The sequence below is a fragment of the Camelus ferus genome, chromosome 10, assembly GCF_009834535.1.
Source record: "Camelus ferus isolate YT-003-E chromosome 10, BCGSAC_Cfer_1.0, whole genome shotgun sequence".
In the NCBI taxonomy this organism is placed as follows: Eukaryota; Metazoa; Chordata; class Mammalia; order Artiodactyla; family Camelidae; genus Camelus; species Camelus ferus.
Genome location: NC_045705.1, coordinates 45317274 through 45343293, shown reverse-complemented (window position 1 = coordinate 45343293; position 26020 = coordinate 45317274). Strand labels below are relative to the sequence as shown.

The window sequence follows — 26020 nt, the reverse complement described above, 5'->3', positions numbered from 1 at the left end:
TTGGAATGTCACAGGGAATGCAACTTACTTGTGTACTGATCACCATTCTCTAAACATCTTCTGTACTTTACTAGCAATGCCACTGTTATGCTTTTTCTCCCATTTCCATCTGTTCAGATCTATATATCTTTCCTTGCCTACCTCAAAAGTTTGGTGTGGCTGGCAAAAGTGACACAGGTTACTTGTGTGGTGAATTGTAGAATCATCAGTTCAAATTCCAAGTATTTCAGGAAGCCTTCTCTGATTTATGTGCCACCATAAACATACTTTTTAATAAGATCTTCTCCCTCTGTGCTCCCTATCTCTGTGTTTGTATCCTGGAAGAACTCAGAGCCAATTAAAACAATATGTTAGGTGTGTGTAAGATCACTTCTTCCACACTCTACTAGAAGCTCCTGGAGAAGAAGAACCAAATCACATCTGTTTTTACAGCCAGCATTGGTGCACTGGCAATATTGGTGCCCAATACATATTGTACCATCGTATGGAAAGAGCATTATGCAATTTCTCTGAATTCCAGGTAGCTGTCAAATTTAGCTTCAGATGAGTAGAGTGTATGCTCATGGTTATAGTCGGAGTGTAGAGACATGAACTTCTGAGGCTGCCTGACTTCTAATGGAAGTTACCTTCTGTCCTCAGTCCATCATGAAGTCAAACTCTACCACCTTATTCTGAAGACAGATAACCAACCACAAATGGCAAAAAGTCATACTGGGGCAATCCCATAACTTCACTATCCAAGTTGTTCATGGAGTCGGTATGAGAATCCAGGTTCTCTGACTCCAGGTCCAGTGCTCTGCCCAATCTAGCACTTGTAGATTCTATATTCCTGAATATCCAGGGTATCTGGATGCTGAGGTGGGTTTGGTTGGAGGCAAAGACTTCCTCTGCTGGAACATAGGGTAGTGGGATTAAGTAGAGATGCAATGCCTGTGGCCTAAGAACCTGCAGACTCTCCTTAAAAGTGTTTTCATGAATTGTGCATTGGTGTGATGTCAGAGTGTGGGCTGGGGGCTGTGAGAAGATTCAGCATAGTGAGCCTAGCGGGTCCACCAGTTGTAAAACTTTGGCTGAGGATGTTGTCCAGCATGGGAGCCACCTGGATTCATACTGCCGGGCTTTGCCTGGGTGGTTGGGTGTGACGTTTTTCTTTGGGATGGAAGCAAGACAACTTAGAATTTTAAAATGACCCCTCCTCTGAATGCCCTTGACTCCCAAACATAACTCTGTGATAGCAAGGAGCACAATGTGTAGCTGTCTGTCCCACACTAGGCTCCTTCCTTCCACAGACTGTGAGCTCCTTGGAGATGAGTATGTTATCTTTGAGTCTCCAGTGCCTGGCATGGGAGCTGGAACACAGAAGATGTTCAGTTGTTATTTATAGAGAGAACAGAAGAATGACTGAGAGACTCTTCTATGAGAAGCCTACTTAATGATATCTTCAAGACTGGAAATAGACAGGTTAATTGTGACAGTCTATTAAATGGCAATTATAAAAAAGGGTACATTTGTAATATAAATATTTTATTTTAACTCAGAATTTACTCACCAAAATAAAGGAGAGAGAACTTTTCTATGATTATGGAGTAGAAAATATAGCTCTACTCTTTCTTGCAGAAAGCACATCCATTCAGCACTGTCCATGGTTTGCAGTTTGGATTTATCAGAGGAGAGATCTTAAGAGCATGTGTATAGCATTCTGCTTGATGATGTTTTTCAGTATCACTGCATTTTTTTCAATCTTGTATAGTCAGGCTCACACCTAATTAAATTAAAATAATATTGAGACTAGCTTTTATTGCCCTTTTAAGCATTCACATTAATTTTCATTGAAACCACAATTCTCTTTCCATCTTCATTGATTTACATTATATTTTGATAAATTAGGTAATTACATAAACAAGTCCAACTGGCACAAGCAGGACTGGAAACAAGCGCAATTGGTTCTTGTGAAGCAGATGACTCAGTGCTGTAATGTCCAGATGCACTAGATAATTAGTAAATGGTCCTGAGGGCTCAGCGGTTACTGGACATCAATCAATACAGATAGGTCTACTAACCAGAGATTTGTTTGAAAGGTGTTTACTCTATATAGAAATAGCATAGTGCTTTATCAAGTAGGTTTAAATAATGTGTGTTGAATTCATGCATAAATAAACAGTTGTGAGTGACACCTCCCAAAAGGTGCCATGAGGGACTTTCACATCTTTTCTCTCTTCTTGAAGAAAGCTCCTGAATATCATACATGATCCACCCCCAAGGCAGAGCTAGGAGGATAGCTTTTGCGTAGTTTGATGCTGTTTTCAGGCATATAGATAGACATTACGAATTGCTCTATCTTCTTGGATAATTCGCCCCTTTATAATTATGTAATGCCCTTCTTTTTCCCCGAAATTTTCCTTGCTTTGAAGTCTGCTTGGTCTGAAATTAATATAGCTACTCCTGCTTTTTAAAATTGGTGTCAACATGATATATTTTTCTCCATTCATTTACTTTTAATCTGCATGTGTCTATATATTTAAAGTAGATTATTGCTATAATCAATTGATTATGCCAATCTCTGTCTTTTGATTGGAGAGGTTAATTCTTTAAATGTAACGCAGTTACTTATAGGGAAGAACTTCTGTCATTTTGCCTCTCTTGCCAGCCTGGAATGCTGATGTGGCAAGAAGGATTGAGGCCACTGAGGACTACTGAGATGAGAGAACCTCTCTAGGGATGGAGGACCAACAAACTGGAAGGAGCCCTCATGTCTAAAACTGTCAAGCCACCATTTATTAGACCATTCTAGGGCAGAAGTTTACTTAAACGAAAAAAAAACCCATCAGAACATGTTTCCTCTTTTCTTAATACAATCGTTTTTCAAGGTATGTTTGTTGGTAGTGAGATTGTTCCATTAAAATTACACTAAAGAAAGAAGATGCAAAGAGAAAAACAAAACAGAACCCTGAGGAGGTTCAGTTGAAGATTGCACACTGAGACAGAGAAAGTCCCAGGGAATGCAGCTTGTGTGGTGGGTGTAAGAGAGTGATGGATATTCCCCACTGGCCCTCAAGTTCTTCTTTTCGTCCTTGTCTACCCTGATTTTCACTCCTGAGTTAGGATACATCGCTGTACCTGATCAGTGGGCTCCTTTTTTTACGGATCCTTGTTGACTTCAGTCAAAGGACAACACTGACAAGAAATTGGAGAGCCTGTCAGCAATAAGGGGTTTTTAATCTACCTCCTGGCTGTCTCCCTGCTAGGCTGTGGGTTGGCAATGGCAGTGTTACTCTACTTAAGGACATCGTCCCTGTTTGGTGGCCCACTAGAGCCACAGCTACACCTATGGTTACAACTTCAGCCTCTCTGAGTTCTGGTAACTGATCCTTCCCTTTGTCCCTCAGCCTAGGGTTAGCAAAAGCTTCTTCCAATTGATTGCCTTTGGAGGTTTCACCATTCCTTTCAAACTTTCTCTTAACCTGCACATCTTCATAAATTGTTCTTTAGTTAAAGTCTCTTCAATTATTCCATCTCTTTGGGCCATTTCTTTTATGCTAGGACACTGCCAGACACACAAAGGGGAAAACTTTAGAAAAACAAGGAAATCAGTGAAATCTGGCAACAGCAGTTTAGCTTTGAGAAGCATACGTGTTCCCTATCCTACTCTCTAAGTTAAGGGAAGCAGCAAACTCCTTACTATGACAGCAAATTTAAATGGTTGGGATGGAGGAGAGAACAGGGAGAGGACCCAATAAGGGAATACAGTGTTGTTTTCCCAATTTAGAGCTCCCACAGTTGAGGCTGCCAGCACCCAAAGTTGCCAGGAGGGTACTTATGTCTTTTTTCCTGTCTTTTTCTGCTGGAGCCCCTATGGTTCCCTGAATACTCCTCCCCTAGGTGGAGTTATGTGAATGTGCACTAACAGGAAAAACCCAACAGGGGCTTTGGAAATAAATACTTGATAAGTGTACGTTTCCTCCATTCTTCTTGCTGGAGGTTACAGGCTGACCTGTGCTGAAGGGAAGAGCTTCCTGGGATTGACAGTCACTAGAGGAACACATGTCTGCCTTGGAGAGGTACCAGCAGGAGCAGGGGTGAAGTCTGGTGCCTGAGCGAGGCTTATCAAGATACTGCACAGTCCCTGTGATTTCCTGTACAGGGACCTGCTGGTAAATGAGAGTGTGGAGTTCTCTGAGTCATGACTCCTCACAAGATGTTTCTCAACATTTGGTCCAACTCTTTTCCTATCTCTCAATCTCTGTCCCTCCCCACCCCACTGGGTGCTGGTCCCTGCAAGGGATTGTTTTTGTAGAGCCTTTTGCTGCCAACTGCGTCCTTGGGCAGCAATGCTAAGAATAAATCACACCCTCCTTACCTGTCATTCGAGGTTCTCCATGGCCCGTCCCACCCAATTCTTAATTATAGTAGTAATGTGTGCAGATTTACAATTTCTTTCCAGTTGACATAGAAGTGTTTCAAATAAATGGTAAAAATCTTCCTGAATCCTATTCTCCAGAAGCAACAATTTGTTTCAATTTTTCTTCTAAATTCTGTTATTAGTTGTGGTTATAGATTTGAATTGTAAATGTATATTTCCAATTTTTAATTTATCAGTATAAACAAGATCAATTTATTCCCCATATAAGATTCCCTATATAAGAATTTAGAATATGGCTGAGATATTTGGAATTATCAGACTGGAAATTTAAAATTACTGTGATTAATATGCCAAGGAGTCTAATGGAAAAGGTGGACAGCATGCAAGAGCAGATGGACAATATAAGCAGAAAGATGGAAACTCTAAGAAAGAGGGAATGCTAGAATGAAATATTGCAGCAAAAATGAGGAGTGCCTTTGATAGGCCATCAGTAGACTAGACACAGCCTTTGAGAGAATCAGCGAGCCTCAAAATATGTTAATAGGAACTTCCCAAACTGTAAAGCAAAGAGAAAATAGAGTGAAAAACAGAACAGAATGTTCAAGAGCTGTGGGATGATTGCAACTGATGTAACATATGTGTAATGTGAACATCAGAAAGAGGAAAAAAGAGAGAAAGGAACAGAAGTATCTGAAGTAACAATGGCCAAGAATTTTTCACATAATTGACAGGCACCAAACCACAGGTCTAAGTAGCTCAGAGAACACCAATCCACCAAGCAGGATAAATACAAAAACAAACAAACAAACCAAACAAACAAACAAAAAACTATAGGAATTCAATTAATTTGGGGACAGAGAAAATATTCTATGCGATATTGTAATGGTAGGTGCACGATATCCTGCATTTGTCAAACCCACTGAACTATACAATACAAAGACTGAACCCTGATGTAAACTAGGGAATTCAGTTTATAATGATGTATCAATAGTGGTTCATCAATTTGAATAAATGTGCCACATTAGTGGAAAATGTTAGTAATAGGAGAAATTGTGGGGAGGAGTGGGAGTACATGGGAACCCTCAGTAATTTCTGCATAATTTTTCTATAAATCTAAAAGTGCTTTAAAGTATAAAAGTTATTTAAAAATGAATAGACAAACCACCAACATGATAAATATTTATAATACACATAACTAACAAAGGACTCGTATTCAGCATATAGAAACTCTTGTCTTTTTTTTATTGAAGTATAGTCAGTTTACAACGCTGTGTCAATTTCTGGTGCACAGCACAATACTTCAGTCACATAGGAACATATGTATATTGGTTTTCATATTTTTCATCATAGGTTACTACAAGAAACTGAATATAGTTCCCGGTGCTATACAGTAGAACCTTATTGTTTATCTATTTTGTGTATATTAGTTAGTATCTGCAAATCTAGAACTCCCAATTTATCCATTCCCACCCCCTTCCCACCCTGGTAACCATAAGTTTGTTTTCTATGTCTGTAGTCTGTTTCTGTTTTGTAAATAAATTCGTTTGTATTTTTTTTTAAGATTCCACATATAAGTGATATCATATGGTATTTTTTTGCTTTTTTTTTTAACTCTTGCAGAGAAATAATGAAAATGGGCAAAATGTAAACAGACACGTTAAAGAAAAACAAGTAGCCAGTGAGCACATGAAAGGATACTCAATTTCATAAGTCATTTGGAAAATGTAAATGAAAACATAACGAGATACCACTTCACACCCATCAGAATGACTAAAATTCAAAAGACTGGCAGTACCATGTTTGTTGGGGAGCAGGGAGTGCCACTGGAGCTTTCATATATGGCTGGTGGGAATGGGAACTGGCACCACCACTTTAGAAGAGAGTTTAGCAATTTCTCATAGAGTCAAGTGTATATCTCCCTATGACCCAGCAATTTCAATTCAGGTTTTTTTAATCCAAGAGAAATGAAAACATGTTCCAAGAAAGACATGAGTAAGAATGGTCACAGCAGCTTTATTCACAATAGCCAAAAGTGGAATACTACACGTATATCTATCACTATGAAAATAAGCTGTAGACGCCCATCCAATGAAATAGTATTTAGCTATATAAAAGGGAGGAACTGCTGGTATATGCAGTGCAGTGGCACAAGTAAATCCTCCAAATATGCTGAGTGAAATAAGGTAGGAACAAAAAAGTACATCGTGTGAATCTAAATACATGAAGTCAAAGTTCAGGCAAAAGTAATCTTTGGTGACAGAAATAGAAATAATAGTTGCCTCTGGGGCAGGAGGAATGCCTTGGAGGGACATGAGGGAACTTTCAGAGGTGATGAAAATGTCTTATGTCTTGATTGGAGTTTGAGTCACATGGGTGTATTTGCTGCCAAAACTCATTGAACTGTATACACTAATGATCTGTGAACTCTCTCTCTTAATTACACCTCCATTTAAAAATATTAAAATTATTAAAAGAGGCAACATTTAAGCTTAGTATATTACTTTGATAGAACAGGTAACAAAAAATGTTTGTGTAATTAGATTACTAAAATCAATGTTGTGAGCTCTTTGGAATAAAAGGTAAATCTGACATACATCCTGTCCCCAGAGAACAGAGTCTAATAAAACCCGTTGGAAACCTGCATGAAGGATCAGCGAGCCCCCCAGGCGGGGAGAATCAGGGCAAAGGGGTGAGAATGAGGAGGACTGCACATGGGATTCTACTGGAGGGCATGTGAGAGGAAACCACAGAAAGACAACCCACATCAAACCTTAAATACTCTTTGATGTTGATTTATCAGGTTATAAACCTTAACTTTATGCTTGCAAAAGTTGAAAATGGTGAAAGCAAACTTACAGGTGGTGACTCAAATCTGGTAAATGGCAATTCAGTACAGATTGACTTAAAAATTCATGCTCTTATTCACTCATTAAGTTATTTATTCAATAAATATTTATTGAGCTAGGAAGATATCCTAAGCCCTGCTGAAATCAAACAAGACTGCTCTTTGGGGCTAGGGTGAACTTTAATTCTTTTAATTGTTTGGAGACAGATTGTAAAAAATATGACCACAGAAACTTGTCAAAATGTAATGTTCTTTTAGTTCCTACCAAGCGCAGTGACCAAAGAAATTTAGATCTTTCCTGCACTGCTTTCAGCTTCTGCTGAAGGTGGAATTCTTCAAAAGTGGAAACAGTCCTGGACCCCAGAGTTGGTGAAGCTCTCATGGGAATGAGGAGAAGCCCCCTGGATAAGACAGTCCTTGAGACACTGCACTCAGTGTTTGTGTAACAGGCACTGTCTCCATCCTCACTAGCCAAATTATTATTTTAACCGTTTTAAGACCAGGGGCTCAGAGGCTGGGAGAAGTTAAGAAACCTTCCCACACCAATACGGAGAAAGTTGGCTCTCAGAGACACGTATATCTTGTTGTTGTTGTTTTTTTTGGGGGGTGGGTAATGAGGTTTACTTATTTATTTTTAGAGGAGGTACTGGGAATAGAACCCAGGACCTCATGCATGCCAAGCATGTGCTCTACCACTTGAGCTATACCCTCCCCCCTAGAGCCACATATATCTGATCAAAGCAGAGACTCTGAATCAGAACATCAGACTGCTCCCCGAAATCTCTTGGGTTTCCTGAGGAAAGCTTCCTTCACTTCCATCCACTTCTGATACATCCTCCGAAGCCTTCTGGAGAACCACCTTGAGTGTCTGCCATCCCCGCCTCTTCCGCTGCCACTGCCTAAAGGAGCCAACGAAGAAGTAGATGATGGGGTTGGCGCAGCTGTTGACACAGGACAGGCCAACCATCAAATGGTGAGAATAGGAGAATATTAAAGGACCAGGAATGACCCAGTGTACGGGGAACCAGTAGACACCGAAGGGCAGGCCACAGAGGAGGAAGACCAGCACGGTGAGCAGGATGGTCACATACAGCCTGGTCAGCTGCATCCGCTGGGATTTACAGAGGTTCCTGACGACCATGGCCAGGCTGGACCCAGCAAGAAGCACAAATATGAAGATCAACCACCCGGCAATGACGAAATCAAACCCTTTACACCAATCAGTGTGAAAATCCCCCAACAGGAAGTAACAGTACATCCCTTCCAGGATGCTCAGAAGCAGGGACAGGGCCCAGAGCAGGGCACACACAATAACCGACAAGCTTTTGGGGCGGCGGCAGCGGTACCAGATGGGGCACAGGACGGACAGGCAGCACTCGGTGCTAATGGCGCTGAGCAAGCTCAGGCTCTGGATGTAGGCAAAGTTCGTCACAGGGACGAAGAAGTTGTAGAAGAGTAAGATGGAGTGGAAGGCGGTGATGAACATGAGGGAAATTATAATCTGGCAGCCCAGTAAGAGGAAGTCGGCTCCCACCAGGTTGAAGATGTAGACGGAGAAGGCGTTCCTGCGCAGGCGGAAGCCCAGGAGCCACAGCACGGTCGCGTTTCCTGCTAGTCCTCCCGCGGCAATGATGACCGTCAGCGAGAGCAGGGTCCTGGTCGCCATGTCCAAAGTTTGAGGAAGGGCCTGGCCACTTACATTCACTGATGTGAGTTCGGACCCCCAGGCTGGGGTGGTTGGATCCAAGCTCAGAAACCCTCCACTGGTGACCCTGGGAACACAGACAAGACGTGAGCACCTGCTACGTGGGAATTACTGTCTCCATGTTACAGAGAAGGGAACCGGAGGCCCCCAGAGATGAAGATACTTACTGATGTCTACACAGCCCTGGAGTCCTGGAACTTGGATTCAAACCCAGTTCTCTTTGACTCAGTTGCCTGGATCGTCTCTACTGTATACAAACCCTCTACTGAATGGAGGAATGTCACCTCCACTCAACCTCCCAGGCCATAGGAGGCAGGGGGAGAAAAGTCTGGACAGGTTACGTGGGGGTGACAGTGGGACTCTGAGCTCAGTGTTCCTTCTGCCTGGAACTGAGATTTCCTCTTAGGGCCAGGAAGTCGGAAGCCTCAGGCATGACCTGTGGGCAGTCTTAGTGACTAAGAATGGTGCACCCACCAGAGAGAAAGGACATCATGATTTAGGGGCACGAAGGGAAGGTGACCTCTTGCTATGACAAGTGTGAGTACAGCCAGGCCTCCAGAGCTGGAAATGGCCCAGTGTATCAGCTTTATGAGGACAGGAAGTGCTTTTTTCATCCATTGGTGGGTCCCCAGTGCCTAGCTCTGTGTGGCTGGCCACAGTTTAAGTAACTTTTATAATGTATTTCTAGAGAAGCCCAAATCACAAACTCAGAATACAAATACCTGTGTACCCCATCCTTAAAAAGCAACGACTATATTCCATTCTCAAGGCATTTATGGTGATAATCAGAGATCATGCTGAAGAAGTGACACTAGGTAGATGCAGACACACAAACAGGCAATCAAAGACACAAACTGAGGTGACACAATGAGAAACTGATCCAGTTGCACTGAGACAGAAAGTCCCAGGACACACCAACAGTGAGGCGGCTGTAAGAAGAGGTAGGTTTTCTCTTATTTGCCATCAGGGCTCATTTCTGTCTTCTCTACCCTTCTGTGTGTCCTGTGCCTCACTGATCTCTGTGCTCCCTCTCCCTCTGGTTCCTACTTGCGTTCAGTGTGAGGGAGACACTGACAGGAGGCTGGAGGGCAGGAAGAGAGTGATGTGGGGCTTTTAGCTCCCTGGCTCTCTCCCTGCCAGGCTGTGAGTTGGCGGTGGTGGTGAGGACAGAGCCTCTGTCTGGTGGCCCTTTTCTTCAGCCACAGACAGAACTGCAGCTACAGCCACAACCCTCCCTGAGTTCTGGTAACTGCTCCCTCCTTTTCCTCTTCAAGCCCAGCAACGGTAACAACTCTCTGTTACGATTTGTCTTTGGGAGCTTCAGCATCCTTTGTAGATTTCCCTAAGCTCTGCCCACACCTTTATAATCAGTCCCTTCATTAAACTCTTCTCAGTTACCCCATTAGGTTATGTCCTGTATTTTCTGCTGGGACAATGCCAAATATAAGGATACCAAAAACAAACAAACAAAAAAACAAAAACCCAGAACTAAACACAACCTCCCCCCTCTCCCCGCAAACCAACAAAACAAAACAAAACACGCTGAATAGCAAACAAATCTGTGAAACCTGAGGTTTACAACAATTTAGCTTTGGAATGCAATAACAGCATGCCATCTTGCTCCCTAAATTAAAATTAGCAATATATTTCTCTTCATAGTTGTAGATTTGAATGTTTGGAGGGAAAAGGAGCATATAGGCAGGTAGAACAGACGCAAAAAGAACCTGGTTGACCTCGTTTGGCTCTCCCATAGTCCAAGCTACCAGCACCTAAAACTTCCATGAGGGAGCTTCATGTCTCCCGACTCTTGCTGTTGGATGCCCCTGCTCCCTGCACGCCCTACCCGGTGAAGTCACGAGCCTGTGCACTAATGGGGAGGAAACAAATCTGCCTTTGATCGAAGAGAGTTCTTGAGCAGACTCTTACCTTAGCACCATTCTTCTTGCTGGAGGTGGTGAGTAGACAAGAAAGAGCTTCACTGGGATTGATAAATAGCAGAGAATGCCTTTTTACCCTGTGGATGGGCAGAGCAAGAGAGAAACCTGGTGACTGAGTGAGGCTTATCAAGATACTGTACAGCCCCTGTGATTTCCTGCACTAAGGGTGCTGGCAAATTAGATCCTGGAGATGGGTGAGACAAGAAACCTCATGAGATGTTTTGCACTGTGCCCTGACTCCGATCACTTAATCTCATTCTGTCCCCATCCTACCCCATCCAGTCCCCCTCCTTGTGAGGAATGTTTGTCCTTGAGCCTTTCACTGCTCTCCATGAGCCTGTGCAGGAAGCAAACCCAGCAAGCAATGTGAGCTTTCATAGCTAAAGAATAGTTTCCTTGGCATTTAAGGCCCTGCATGGCCTGTCTCAAATTTAATCGTGGAAGTAATGTATGCACATTAACTTTATTTCAGATGACACCGAGGTGTATAAAGTAAAATGTAAAGTCTCTCCTAATCTCTTTCCCCATTAGCAAACAATGTTTTCAGTTTCCATTCTCAATTCTTTTAGAAGTTAATGTCATAACTTTATATAATAAAAAAACTACATTTTAATTTTTGATTCTTCAGTATCAACAGCAGGGTATATTGAGTTCCCTTATAAAGGATAAGGAGTTTAGCATACCACACACACTCTGTCACCTTTCTCCCTCTACAGCATGAAATCTGTTAGCTAGATTATTTTCAGATCACCTAGAGCCAACCAATATTTTCAGTCTTAGCTCCTATGAATTTTTTCATGTGCCCACGCTGCCACCAAAGTGAGTTACTTGTCATTTGCTTTAAAAACTTATGAAGCATTTAAGACAATCAGGAAAATGTATTCACTCATTTATTCATTTACCCAGCACTATTGTGTGCCTGTACTGTGTCAGAAGATGTGATGATAAATAACACACAAGGCCATGCCCCTTACGTTCCAAAGGAGCTGGGTGAGCTCACCCTGGGAGTGAGTATTCATGGAGAAAAGCTTTGAGACTCAGCTTTAGGGCCTCCAACCTCCAGAGACCTGGAAGAAGAGGAGGACTCAGCCAACACATTAGCAAGAAACAGCTACTGAAGAAAGAGTAAACGAGGAAAGCATAGTATCCCAGAGATGGCACTGAAAGTCTCGTTCTAGAAGGTGTGGGAGTGAGCAATAGTGTCAATTTTACTGTGAAGATTGAATAAGATGAAGACTAAGAATTGACCTTGGGATATACAATGAGTCACAGCCGATCTTGACATGCGTGGTTCTAGTGGATAGTAAGGCTGGAAAATTGAATGTGTGGGTTTGAGGGAGAATGGTGTGATAGAATACCTGGAAAAGCCCAGAGAATCAACTTGAGAAACAACCACAAAGGCAGGTAGCTTAGAAAAGTAGCTAGGTACAAAATTACTCTGCAGAAAACAATAGCTTTCCTATATAGGAAAAGTTAGAAAATACAATAAAATGAAAGCTCAACTACTTCTGGAGAAAAAAAAGAGAAAGCAATAAGGACTGCTCAGCTTTCCCAGATATTAGAATGTATTCTAAAGCCTCAGTGAATACAACAGTGAGGTGGTAACATAAAAAAACAAAACAAAACAAAACAAAACAGGCAGAGAGATTGATGGAGCAAGGCAGAAAGTCTCAGGAATCAAATGTAAATGCATATGGAATCCAGCATGTGATAGAGGGGCCATTCCAAATGAGAGGGGGCAGAGATAAAATCTTAAAAATAATAAGTTAATAAACATTATTGGGCAACTGGGAAGCCATCAAGGGTAAAGTTTCGTAGGAATCATACCTCACATCTTACACAGTGTTAACTTTCAAATGAATTGCATATTTAAATAAGGAAAGCATACAGAATTAGATGAAAACGTGGGAAAATTATTTTATAATCCTAGACTGGGGAAGATCTTCCTAAGCATGACACATGACACAAAACTCAGAAGCCATAAATAAAAATACTGATTAAAAAGAATTAAAAATTAAACCTTTTCTGCATGGAAAAGACCACCATAAACAAGTCAAATAACAAACTGGGAAAAATATTTATAATGCATATCTTGGACAAAAAAATATCTATGTCTATATCTAATCTCCTACACATTACTAAGAAAGAACCCTAACAACCTAATCAGAAAATGACCAACTCAGTTCCTAGAAAATCCATGTTTCTTAAACATGAGGGAAAAAATGCTAAAACCTGCTCTCATACTGATGAGAAAGGGTAATTGAATTTCTGTCGAGATCTTTTCACCTCTGGATTTTCAAATATCCAAAAGCTGGGTGCTGTGTGTCGGAGAGTGCGTGAGGAAAGCGGCACGCCCTTGTGCTTGGCGCTCCCAAGCACAACCTTGCCCCACAAGGGAAGTTGCTCACAGGACTCTTTACACAGACCTGCCGTGGTGAGAGGTGCTGCTGCAGCCCTGTGGAAACTGAGGGAAGAGTCATTAAGATCATCAGCTTACCAGGAACAGGTCTCTAAATCTTCCTGTTCTTAAAAGATTTCTCAAAAGATGGGAGCAGAAGAGGAGGTTCTGTGGTACCGCCCGGAACGTCACTGGTTTTTCAGAAGACGGTTTTTTTCTGTGTGTGTGTGTTCAACTCTTCTAAAAGTTTTACACCCTATTTTCCAGGCAACTGCTGTAGCAATTTTACAGATTTGTGTCAAGTCTGAGGGCCACCCGCAGTGTGGTAGCTATGTCGTCACAGCCCTGCACCTGGACACAAGGGTTAACCAGCAGATAGTATTTCAGCCGCCATCCCCCTCCTCTACCTTGTACTTTGGTGCAGTGTACAAACTGTACAACTGTCCTCAGAAGTCTACCTTCCTCACAAACAACACCAAGACCTTAGAAAGCCTTAGCTTCTCTCTTCTTCTTCCCAACCTACTGTGCTCCAGTACGTTATTTTGACTCTGTTCTCCCATTTCACATCTCACATCTTCCATTCCTTGAAATATGCTCTTTAGAAGTTCCTTTCATGAGAGTCTAGGGGTGGTGAGGGCTCTAATTTGTCTCTGTCTGGAACTTTCATTGTCCACCCTCATTTTCTAGAGGTGGTTTTTCCAGGCTGAAATCGTATAGGGTGACAGTTACTGTCCCCTGGCACGTTGAACATCCACTATCTTTGGCTGCCACTTGCTGTTGTGAGATTGGCCATCAGTCAAGTTGCCATTCACTTGCAGTGATCTGCCTTTTTTCTTTCTAAGAGATTTCCTTTTTCTCTGGGGCTTTCCTTTCTCCAAAATGTGTCTAGTGGCTTTCTTTTTATATCAAGCTTGGGGTTTGTGGTGTTTCCTGGATTTCAAGATTGCTGTCATTTCACATTTCTGAACAATTTTCTGCTCTTTCCCTTCAAATACTGTGTTGTGGTTAAGAACACAAATTCTGGAGCCAGGCTACTTGGCATCTCTGAGTGACCTTAGACAGTTGTAACTTCTCAATGTTTCAATTTCCTCATCTATAAAATGGGGATGACATTATTACCTACTTATTCGGTTTGTTGTGACAGGGATATATTGTCAGTACTACATACTTGTTAGCTCTTATGATCATTTTCTTCTTATTATTTCTCTGGAAGTCTCATTCGACATATATTAGAGTTTCTAGTCTCCGTATCGCTTAATGTCTCTTTCTTATTTTCCATCTTTTTGTCTCCTAGGCAGCTTTCTGGGTAATTTCTACAGGTGTATCTTCCAGGTTACTGGTCTCTTTTCCATTGTGTCTAATCTTCTGTTTAATCCAGCCACTGAACGTTAAATTCAATTTTCATGTTATTAATCTCTAGAAGTTGGACTTGAGATTTTGTTTTTAAATTTGCTTTGCCATTTTTTTTGTCTTGCTTCTGATGCTGGCTCACATTGTGAATTCTCTCTTTTATGTCTAACCCTGTTCACTATAGCAGTATTATAATTCTCCATCTGATAATTCCAACGCTGAAGTCTATGTATGTCTGATTTTACCGTCTCTTGTTTCTTCTGTCACATTCATATGGTGCCTTGTTTCTATATGTATTTGTAATTTTTGACTGTTGCCTGCTCACTTTCCTTGGGACTTTATTTGTGGGAATTCTTGGAGGTCTGAATTATAATTGAGTTCCTCCAGAGAAGACTTGTACCTTCTTTTGCTAATTGACTGGGGGAAATTCCCAGCATGGCTCTCCTCTATCAGGATGTCCCCAGAAACCCCACCTGTCATTTGATGTTTTAGGGAGACCATAGCTTGTGCGAATTTGGACCACAATGTGTCTCGTGGCTACAAATTCTCAAGAGAAAATTTCTCCTCACCCAGATCTAAGCTTGATCAATTTCTTGGTGGTTTTATTTCTCACTAGTGAGAAATACACTAAAGGTTTAGTCTTTTGAGGCCCCAACTTTTCATAGGGCACTCCTGTTAGACATCCCACCTTTGGATTGTTCTAAAAGTCTATCTTCTATCCCTGAGAGATCATGCAGGGCTTGTTGTGGCCATAATAGGAAATATGAAACTCCTTCTGAGAGCAAAGGAGATCCATTCAAGGAATTTAAGCCAGGAAGTAACCAGTTCAGCTCTGTGCTTCAGGAAAGTCTTTCAGGCTGCCGGGAGAAGAACATATAGAATATAGAGGAAAATCTAATCTCTAGTCATACTTCTACGTAGAAACAACTGCATAAATACTTTGGTATATGCACACTAAGTATTCAGCTATTTATGCCATTTTGTAATACGTTGTATATTTCCAGTTTGATAATTAATTGTGGAACCTTAGTTCCTCATCTGTAAAATGAGGTGTTTTCCACTTGTGATGAATCTAAAATGAAAATCTCTTGCACTTGTGGAGGCTTCTCTCCTTCCTGTACCTTCCCCTTCCCTTGGATTTGTTTTGCACCAAAGAGAGAGGAAACCTCAAATGGGGATCTCCCTGAGGCCAAACTTGATCCCAGGATGACTGTCATCCATCAGGTCCTCAGTGGTTCCCAGAGGCTCCCTTTTCATCACTGTGATATACTCATCAATCTAGGTGCCTCTCCATGGCCCCTAATTCTGTGTTATGTATTCTTTCCATTAGAATTGAGAATGCAAGGCAGCATCATTTAGAAAATCCCTGTAAAGGACAGCTTTGTTGGGGAGTTGTGTTGCAGGGAGGGTGTGTGTGTGTGTGTGTGTGTGTGTGTGTGTGTGTAGCTGATTTTACTACATGAGCTGCACAGATAGATATTTTGGAAGTGGGTGGCTCATCCCTGTGTCTGGGCCTCTTCTCATGCCAGTCCTTGCAGTTATTACTAACCACTGAAAGCCAAGCAGATGCAGTGAAATCAGAAAAGGGGGATATCTTGATGATGTCATTGGAACTCTGGATCCTACTATGTCTGGAGCGACGTTATCTAGTATGTCTGGACTCCCAGTTATCTGAACCAATAATGTTCCGTTTTTGCTAGAACTAGTTGAATTTGGCTCTGTCCTTTGTTCATGCAGCTACAAAAATGTCCATATCAAAGCATTTATCACATAGTACTTTAAGCATCTGAAGACATATTTCTCTCCCATTGCATTGTGAGCTCTTTGAGAATAATCAACATGTCTTTGAGTCCCAGGGCCTGAGATAGTGCCTGACCTATACTCAGCAAATATTTTTTTAAGTGCTTGCATTTGTGTCTGCAAGAATGCCTGAATTAATGATTGAGTAGATGACCCAGAGATGTGAGAGTGGGGAAGTCATTCTGGGCAGAGAACTTTCAGAGCTTAACTGTGAGAGGCCTCTGCCAGTATACAAGCAAAACAAAATGGAGACCAAGACTATCTGAAAGGTTAAATTCCACTTTAAAATTGCCCCACCGTTTAAGAAGCCCAGCCCCTGTGGAAAGTAGAACTCCCCTGTCATTGATTTAGTCTCCCAATTCCTGTATGATTTGGATTTGGGAGGCAATGTGTTGAGGGAATGGGGGAGCAGATCACAGTGACAGAGAATCACAGGGGAGTCCAGGAAAGAAGAAGCAGGTGACACTGAAGTTGGAAGTAGGGACAGGAAATTTTCTGGTTGCAAAATCCTTTCTATAAAATGCCCTTTGGAGAGTGGGCCTCACCAGTCTCTTGTCTCTTCTTGACCAGGGATGGAAGACTCTGGCTGCGTAATCAGAATGACAGTCAATCTATGGTGACCCAGCCATGGGGAGCTGGGGGACTGGATCAAGCTTAGCTGAACTGGCTGGATGGAGGGAAGAACAGTCAAGGCATCAGAGAAGGAGGCAAGCTGGGGAGAGCTGGAGGTTAGAGAATCCCTCGTGAGAGCAAGCGTGGTCCTCGCACAGGAAGTCACACGACTTCTCAGTCTCTCAATGGCACCAGAAAAGGCAGCAGCTGCTCCAGGGCTTTCCCAGCCAGAGAACCAGAAGCTCGCTGCAGGGTCAGGGGCTCCAGGAAGGACCTCCTGCTTCAAGGCAGCTCTGAGCTGACTTTCTGCTGGTATAAAAAGAAGGAAGATAAAGACTTACTGAATTTTCTTTCTATTCCTTTGTCTTTTAGCTCTAACTCTGCTTGCTCAGACAAGGGCTGGGTTCTTTAGAAAGTCAGAGGATCATGCAGACAGGAGTTCTAGGACTCCTAGGAGCTGTGTGGTCAGAGAAGCCTGCGGCCAGTGGGGAGAGCCAGCTCCTTTCTTTATCCTTCATTCCGTGTCCTCCCATCTGTCTGCCATTCAGATCTGCTGTCAGGGAACATGGCCTGGGGGAACTCTAGGGGTGGAAAGTTGTGACAACCAGTGTTCTAGTTTTCCTAGTTGGAATTTCTTTTTCTTCTAAGCATCACATAAATTTATTCACACATATTTATTGAATGACTATTTTGTGCCAGACACTGTTGTAGGCACTGAGGAGAAGGAGTGAACATCACAGACAAAAATCCCAGTGCCTGTTAAAGTTACATTCTGGGGATATGTGGGTATCTTGGCTTGGACTGCATGCTGCTCTGGTTGACTTTTCCTATTTGATATGATCGTATTCAATTTAGTGTAAGCACCCTCTTAGCTGTGAAAGGCATGTGTCCACTATACCTTGGTGTTCCTTTCTTTCCTAAAGCTCCCAGCATTGTGCTGACCCCTGTTTGTTTCTTTCATTCCATCGGTGTCTCTCCAAGGCTCATGGATGCCAGATGTCCTAGGTGGAGGGGACCTTAGTGACCACATTACATTTGGGAAAACTAAGAGTCAGGGAGGGCACTTGCCATGTCTATGTCACATACCCATCAGACAGAGAGCAGGGAGTGTAACTCTAGGCTCCTCCCTGGTGCTGGCACTGCCCCTTCCACCACAGAGCCCTCCCTTTGACTCCTTCACCATTGGGTGATCTTGCTGGGGCGGGAACTGCACTGATAATCTCACATTTCAGAAAAGGCAGTGTGTTTTCAAGGATATGTTGGGGCACTGTCTGAGGCTGTGACCGCTGGAGGCACAGGACCAGGCCCTGCTGGTTGCTCAATTCTGAAAGACCATAGCAGCCAAATCGCTGCTTGGACTGACTCTAGTGGAGCCTCTTGCTTCACGATCAAGGTGATGGCTTTCTGCCTAACACGTGGCCCACTGGATGGGTTTGCTCTGTGCCTCTGTCTGCCTGTCCCTGTCTCTGCCTGTCTCTGACTCTGGGTTTTCAGCTGTCTTTGTGTCTATCTCCACATGGCTCTAATTCTGCTTTCCTTCTTTCTGTCCCTGGTTCTGTATGTCTTGCTTATCCATGCCCACAACCCCAGGCCTTCCCATCACCAACAGTTTGTCGGCCCTCTGTAAGGCCCCAGTTCTTTTCCTAACAGCTTAGTCTGGGGCCTCGGAGATGTGTGAGGAGCATGGGAGACGCAGGAGGCGCAGGGCTTCGAAGGTCTCCGGAGAGCGTCTGCTGGAGTTAGAGCTGGAGTCCTAGTGTCAGATGCTTCCTTGAATTGGCCGCCAGCTCCGGGGTGTGCATCCAGACCCCAGGAGGGAAACCGAGCAGCGGGTATCTGGTCCTTTGGTAGCAAAAGTGTGGGGACAAAGGAAAGGGGAATGGGCTGGGAAGAGTAGGTCCCAGTAGTGCTGTTGACAGCTGAAGGAACAGCTGAAGAAACAGTTCCCTGGAGTTGGGCTGAGGACACTTGTTGGGACCAGGGGTTTATGAACAAAGGATGTTAGTAAGTGCGGTATTTGTAAATACCTCTACATACTTTGTGAAGACAGTGACAAGAAGATTCCGGTGTATTTCCACACATTTTTTGTTCTAAGGGATGTCCAGGAACAGCTAGAAGATCCCTGACTGTGGGCCCAACCCCTCCACCCTGCCTGACCACGCTGGCCCCAGGGGAGTTCTTCTGAGGGTTTCTCCTTGAATCCGGGGGGTGGGGGGAGGTCTGCAATGAGGACCTGTTCTGATTGTTTTCAGGGTCCTGGATTTTCGGGAACCTGGATTTTGTTGACTTAGCTCATTGCCTTCTATGGCTGAGTGACAAGTGGAGTGGGCTTCTACATCCCTGTCCTCCACTGACAGCCTCCTCCTTTCCCGTGTGCTGATCTTCTTTAACCAGGAAGTCTGGGATGCAAGGTGCTTTCCTAGTGCCTCACACTGTCATCCATGCCACCTTCTTCTCCCGCACTCTGGACCTGAGCATCCTGCTGGCTGTCAGCCACAAGTACTACCTCTCTGCTGTCTTCATGCTCTGGCAAACCTGGCACTCGGGCCCAGTACTCATTAGCTGCTGTGTATTCTGCTCGGTGTCTATTCCTGCTAGTGGCTCTTTTCAGAAGGGCAGCTGTAATCTGCACAACTCTCTTGCTTCTGGGCACCCAGAGCCGGAACTCACTGTGTGTATGTTTATGGTGTGTGTGTGTCCAGCCTCAGCCTGATCACTGGGTACAGCACAGCTCCCAGTAGTGGCTGCCTGGCATGCTTTCTATTGACATCTTGAACATGTGCTATCCCTTCATTTACTAAGGTAATCTTTAATGTCATTCAAAAAAATTTTTTAAGTGTTTACCTAGTGAATCTTTTTCCATTCCTTTACTTTTAATCTTCTTGTATCCCTAGGTTTTAAGTTAATATCTCATAAATAGCATATGGTTGGATCTCCATAGACTGCATTCATTGGGAGGCAGTGAAGAAGTAGGGGGGAGGCACTGCTGTTTACTCAGGACAGAAGATCCCAAGACAAAATAGATTAAGCTCTCACCAGAATAAATATCCAACCACCATACAAGGAACTAAACCATATAGAGGGGCACCACTAGGTAATCAAAAAAGATATAATGTAGTTATATTAATATTTATGGTTATAAAATGAGTATAGAAATTAATATAGAAGTTCTTAAATTATAAGATGATTACATTTTCTATATTAATAGAAAAATATTAAAAACATAATTTAAAAAAAAAGAACCATTTATAATCTCAAAAATGCAATTAGGAATAAATCTAAAAGAAAATGTATACAACCCTATATGTAGAAACTTAAGAAAATTTTTTGAATGACATTGAAGATTACCTTAGTAAATGAAGGGATAGCACATGCTCATGGATAAGAAATTTTAACATTATAAAGATATGAATTCTCTCCAATTTCCCTATTATATACTCAATGCAACTCCAATAAAAATCTCAATAGAATTATATGAAGCATTGATAAACTGAGTTTTAAATTTAAAAAGAAACATCAAGAATAGATAGTATGATCCCAAAACAGAAGCAGGGGAGAAAGGACCTGCACTCTATTATAAAGCTGTCATAGTTAGGACTATATGGTACAGACCTAGAGATGGACAAACTGACCAGTAGATTAGAAAAGACAGCCCAGAAGCAGGTTCAGTCAAATACCAAATTTTGAAATACGGTAGAGTGAGCATGGGAGATAAATGGGTAAAGGAGGGACTTTTTATTAAATAAATCCAAGAAAAAATTGTTTTTGTCACAGAGGGAGTTTTTGGTGCCCACCAAAAACAAATAATAAAATGTCTTACTCAAGGTCACACTTTGAGTAACTGTGACCCTTAACTTCTATACAGTCCTCATTGTGTGACCTTCAAGAAGCTGCTTAATTTCCTTGGATCTTCTTTTAATCATTCATAAAATTGGAATAACATCTTTCTGCACTTCTTCTTAGGGATGCCGAAGCAGGGAGAAGCCAAGGGCAATTTTTTTTTTTTTAACATTTTGGCTTTTGGTTATTGAAAATAACACATCAGATGAAGAGGAGATAGAAAAGAAATGTGACATTCCACATGGCGCCACTAGGTGGCAGTCAATGACTATTATGGGGCTCATGTCTTCCTTGACTGGCCAGCAGGGGGCTCACGTCCATGAAGTTTGGGAAGAGGTCTAATTTAAAGTAGGATAGTGAAGGGACCCATGTTATTTCCGGCTGGTTATTCAGGGATGGCAGTGAGCACAGCTATTCCTGGCAGTGTAGGGGAGTGTCTATGAAATCAACCTCTGGAATGTCATTCCCAGTCTCAGAGCCTGGATCTACCAGGATTACTAACTAACATAACTTGGCTAACAGTTAAGTTGCATAACCTCACGGACTCTCAGTTTCCTCTTGTGACGTGGTGATTGATGCCCGCCTGTAGGGTTGTTGCGAGGTACTCAAAGGCAAGGGAGTCCACAGCACGGGGTAAAAGCCCTGTGATTATCAACAACGTGTTCACCTTCCTCACCACCGTCTTTATTATCCCATTCCCTCCCCACACTTCCGCAAGGCCTCTGAAGCTTGGTCCTGAAAGCCAAGTCCCCACGTCCAGCAGGGTCTGAAGCCGCTCAGCCCAGGTCTGTCCCCATGAGTCTTTGGGGCCGGCAGTGGGTGGGACCCCGCTCTTCCAACTGTTGCTCTGTCTCTGTTAGAGCCGACACCTCGTGTAAACGTGGGCTGTAAACTGCAGAGCCCTATAAGGATGTAAAGGGTTGTAATAGCTGGTGTAATTCTCTTAACTCTCACTGGGCCATTTGGTCTCATGGTCTCTTAGGTCCCAGAGAGAACAGCTCCTTTTCGTGTCTTTCTGGCTTCAGGGAGCCCTAGTGACTTCCGTGTCACCCTCCCCTCCCCGAATTCCTTAAGGCCTGGCTGCTACCGGGGTGAGGCCTGCCAGTCTGGTTTTCTGTAGCTTTCCTCTGCAGTGTTTGGCCAGGGTGGGACAGGGCGAGGTACCTGCTGGGATTGGCCAGGGTGGGGCGGTGGGGTGTGTGTGAACCCCATGGTGATGGTCTGGGCAGCCAGCCCGGGAGGAGGGCAGAGGCGGGGCCTGGGCCTGGGTTCAGCCTGGGCCTACAGCTCCCTGAGGGAGGGGTTGCTAGATGGAGGAGACCCCTGGGGCCTCCAGTTCTCTGTGCTAAACCAGCTCCTTGTACCGGGCTGGACTTTAGAAAACCAGTGTTGGGGAGTTGGGCTCATGCCCAATTTACAGAGAACTGTCCTGTTTGGAGTTATGTTGGGAGCATGCAGGGGAAGGGCTTGCTGGAGCAGAATATTGAACAGAACATAAGGATACTTGTACCAAACCACCTTCTCACATGACTTTCAAAGGCCAAACAGTTCCTGCCTCCAAGCCTCCGTGTGTGCAGGCTTCCTAGTGCTCGGTGCTCGGCCCTCTTCTCTGCTGCTGGAATCCCCTTTATCCCACAGAATCAATCAAATTCCCCTTTTGGAATATACCCTGGCTCACAGGGACGATCTCCTCGCTGAATCCTGTAGCCCCTGTGTGTGTTGCCCCATAGGTTTGACACATGCTGCTCTATAGTGACATTTATGAGCCTGTCCTCCAGGTTGGAAAACCCCTGAGACCAGGGACCACATCATTCATTCATTGGTTCATTCATCCATTTATTCAACAAATACTGATCGAACACCCATTGCCTGGTGGGCCCTGTTTTAGGTCCTGGGATTTGCGCAGGGAGCCAGGACTGAAATCCAGCTCCTGACTCCTGGCCTGTCACACTTTCCAACAGACCCCTATCCCCCGCCCACCTCCCCCAGAGCCCAGCCCCCTGGCTGTACATCAGGGAGGCAGTGTTCAGGACCTACCTTCCTCTCAGCCCTGACTGCTGATCCCCTGGGTGTTTGTGGGCAGGTCTAGGGGGCTGGGAGGCACCTCTCTGCCACCTCTGGACACTACCCATCAGCAAACAACAGGGACTCTTCCTTTCCTTCTATGCCTCTGCAGCCTCCCATGGTGGCCACGGGGACCAGGCCCAGGTTCACAGGGCCTGGCTGGAGACTTGGTCAGCCACTCCTGGCCACGGGACCACGGGCAACTCTCGCAAGCTCTCTAAGCCTTGGTTTCATCACCTCTAAAAATTAGAGAGCAAGAGCATCTTCTCCTGAGGTGTTATGAAAACTGACATTTCGCACCTTCCAGAAATGGTGGTTCCTGTCCTCTCCACCTCATTCCCACCCATAGGTCCGAGGGCTGCAGTCAACTCCCATCCTCGGCAAGTCAGGCTCCAACTTAGCAGACCCGGAGCTAGGAAGCCTGGTCTCCCTCCTCTAGCATCTAGTCCTAGATGGAGTAATAATAATAATAATGATAGCAATGTCTCTTTTCTCAGTAGTACTTACTCTGTGCCAGGCATTGTTATAAGCACTTCACGTTTAGTAACTCATATAATCTTTATTACACCCATATAAAGCAAGTACCCTTATCATCCCCTTTTTCCACATGACGAATGTGAGATACAGAGAGGGTAAGCAACTTGCCCAAGATCACACAGCTAATAAGTCGCCATCAGAAAGCAAGAGATGTTCTGGATAGCTGTTTTACCGCTGGTTGCCACAGCAATGGCCAAGGTTGAAAAGGTGAGCCTAGGAGATGTGAAGTGGGGCATAAAAGATGTTCAACACAACTAGGCCCCTTCCGGGGCACCCAGCTGCTCTGAGAACCAGGCCTCTGCTGTCTCATCCTTCATTTGGGCCTACTGGGCTGTGCTGCCTAGTGTCAGAAGGGGGTGGTCCTCTGGGTATACAGAGCTTCCAGGAATTCTCCCAGTGTGCCTGAGCCCACAATCACTTGCCATGCTTTGAAGTAAAAACCAAGGAGCTCACACACACCCCAGGAGTGAGCCATTAGGTTCTCAGATATGTTTCCGTGTGAAGATTTCCTCCAAAACATTTACCTCTAACCACTTCCTAAATTGCTTGTGACAATTCAAAATGCCATGTTCCCAGCCTTCTTCCATTCTAAGGATCATAGGAGAGGCATCAGCCAGAGAAATGCTAAGCTGAGGGGCAGTTCCTGACAACTCAGCCACCTGGGGGGTTTCTCAAGAGCCCATGGCATCCTCAGCTCAGTTGGGGCTCTTGGTGGCACTAGGACAGAACCAGAAGGGCAGGGCACACATCTGCTGTGTCTCAGCTCTGAGGTTCTGTTTAAGATTCCATTTGGAAGGAGGTTCTATGCTAAATATAGAATTTGAAAGCTGCTGGGCTAAATCATCCCTAAGATCCACACTGGCTCCCATCTGCGGGAGCTCATTTGTTCATTCCAGAAATATACTTCGAATGCCAGGAGCTCTGCCAGGCAATGGAGGAGTCAGCGGTGGGTGAAAGTTTTGTGGTCTCTACCCTCATGGATGGCAAAACCCAACATGGAAAAAGTCAAAAAGCAAGAAAACAATGACTAAATAAAATAGTTACAGGCTGTGAAGCGTACCATGATGGAAATCAATAGGGGATGGGATCTGGAGTTATGGGGGGAGATGTTTAAGCTGAGCCCTGGAGGATGAAAAGGAGCCAGACTCGACAAGAACCAGGGGAAGAGCATTTCTGGTGCAGGGAACTGCAAGTGCAAAGGCCCTGAGACAGAAAAGAGGTTAGCTTTTACTATGGCTGGAGCAGAGAGAGGGAGAAGGACTGCCTAAGAGTTGGGTTAATTCTAAGTGCACCGTCATCAAAGAGTTCTAAGCAAGGAAGACATGCTATCCGTTTACATTACAAAGATCACTTTTCTGCTGAGAAGAGACTGCCTTTCAGGGGCAAGGAGCTCCGTTAGGAAGCTGCTGTAGGAGAGGAGGATAATGGGCTGGGGGTGGCTGTGGAGATGAGAGAAGTAGACAGTCTGAGTCAGAGCTGGCTGGATTTGCCGAAGGCCCTGGTGTGTGTGTGGGGGGGGGATGGGTGCAGGGGTGAGAATCCCACATTCTGAAAGTCTACAACAAACCCTGTTTTCCCACCTGCAGGAGGCGGTGTTCCCAGAGGTTCCTGCTTCCTCCACCCTCATTTCCTGGAGTGCTTCTCTTTCTTCTGTGTCACCTGCGTTCTGTGCTCAGACACTTAGAGCTTATTTTCTGCCTCAGGACCTTTGCACTGCCTGGGATACTGGCCCCTTATCTCCACATGGTTGGTAACTTCTTGACACATCCCCTCTCCTAGCCAGTCTTCCCTGAATGTACAACTTGTACTCCTATCCTGACCACCCTCCACCCAGGCATGCTCTATCACCTCCACCCTGTTTTCTTCAGGGAATTGAGTTTTGATGACTCATCAAAATTTTAAAAAACTGAAATATATTTGATTTACAATGTTGTGTTAGTTTCTGGTGTACAACATAGTGATTCAGTTATATGTATATATATTCTTTTTCATTATAGGGTATTATAAGATACTGAATATAGTTCCTTGCACTGCACAGTAGGACCTTGTTGTTTATCTATTTTATGTGTAGTAGGTTATAGCTGCTAATCCCAAACTCCTAATTTATCCCTCCCTCCCTTTTCCCCTTTGGTACCATAAGTTTGTTTTCTGTGTCTGTAAGTCTGTTTCTGTTTTGTAAATAAGTTCATTTGTCTCATGTTTTTTAAGATTCCACATATAAGTGATATCATATGGCATTTGTTTTTCTCTGTCTGACTTACTTCACTTTGATAATTTCTAGGTCCATCCATGTTGCTGTAAATGGCATTATTTCATTCCTTTTTATGACTGAGTAATATTCCACTGTAAAAATATACCACATTTTCTTTTCCAGTGATCTGTTGATGGAATTTAGGTTGCTTTTATGTCTTGGCTACTGTAAATAATGCTGCTGTGAACATTGGGGTGCATATATCTTTTTGAATTAGGAGTTTTCTCCTATATGCTCAGGAGCGCCTAATCCTATTGTATGTTCTTTAACTATCTGAAAGGATCTTGCCCATTTAGCTGCTCGTTCCTTTCCCCACCTGCC

The 26020-nt window shown here is 43.7% G+C and overlaps 2 protein-coding genes across 6 annotated transcripts in view; one reads left to right on the top strand and one right to left on the bottom strand.

Annotated features, from left to right (window-relative positions):
* LOC116666421 overlaps positions 1–26020 on the top strand; it is an 87382-nt gene that overhangs the window by 27565 nt on the left and 33797 nt on the right. For 3 of the 5 annotated variants that reach the window (XR_004323265.1, XM_032488886.1, XM_032488887.1), the window contains exon 3: positions 25035–25194. The exons of the other annotated variants lie outside the window; for them this stretch is intronic. Coding sequence is in view for 2 of the 3 variants with exons in the window: in XM_032488886.1 (XP_032344777.1) it covers positions 25035–25194 (160 nt within the window). In the remaining variant the exon portion in view is untranslated. The remainder of the gene's footprint in view (positions 1–25034; positions 25195–26020) is intronic. 5 annotated transcript variants of the gene reach the window in all.
* MRGPRX2 (MAS related GPR family member X2) lies at positions 6357–10919 on the bottom strand. Its single transcript, XM_006195156.2, has 2 exons — positions 10837–10919; positions 6357–8977 (listed from the first exon to the last, which is right to left on the bottom strand). The coding sequence occupies exons 1-2, from the start codon at positions 10845–10847 to the stop codon at positions 7960–7962; spliced, it is 1029 nt and encodes a 342-aa protein (XP_006195218.2). The 5' UTR covers positions 10848–10919; the 3' UTR covers positions 6357–7959.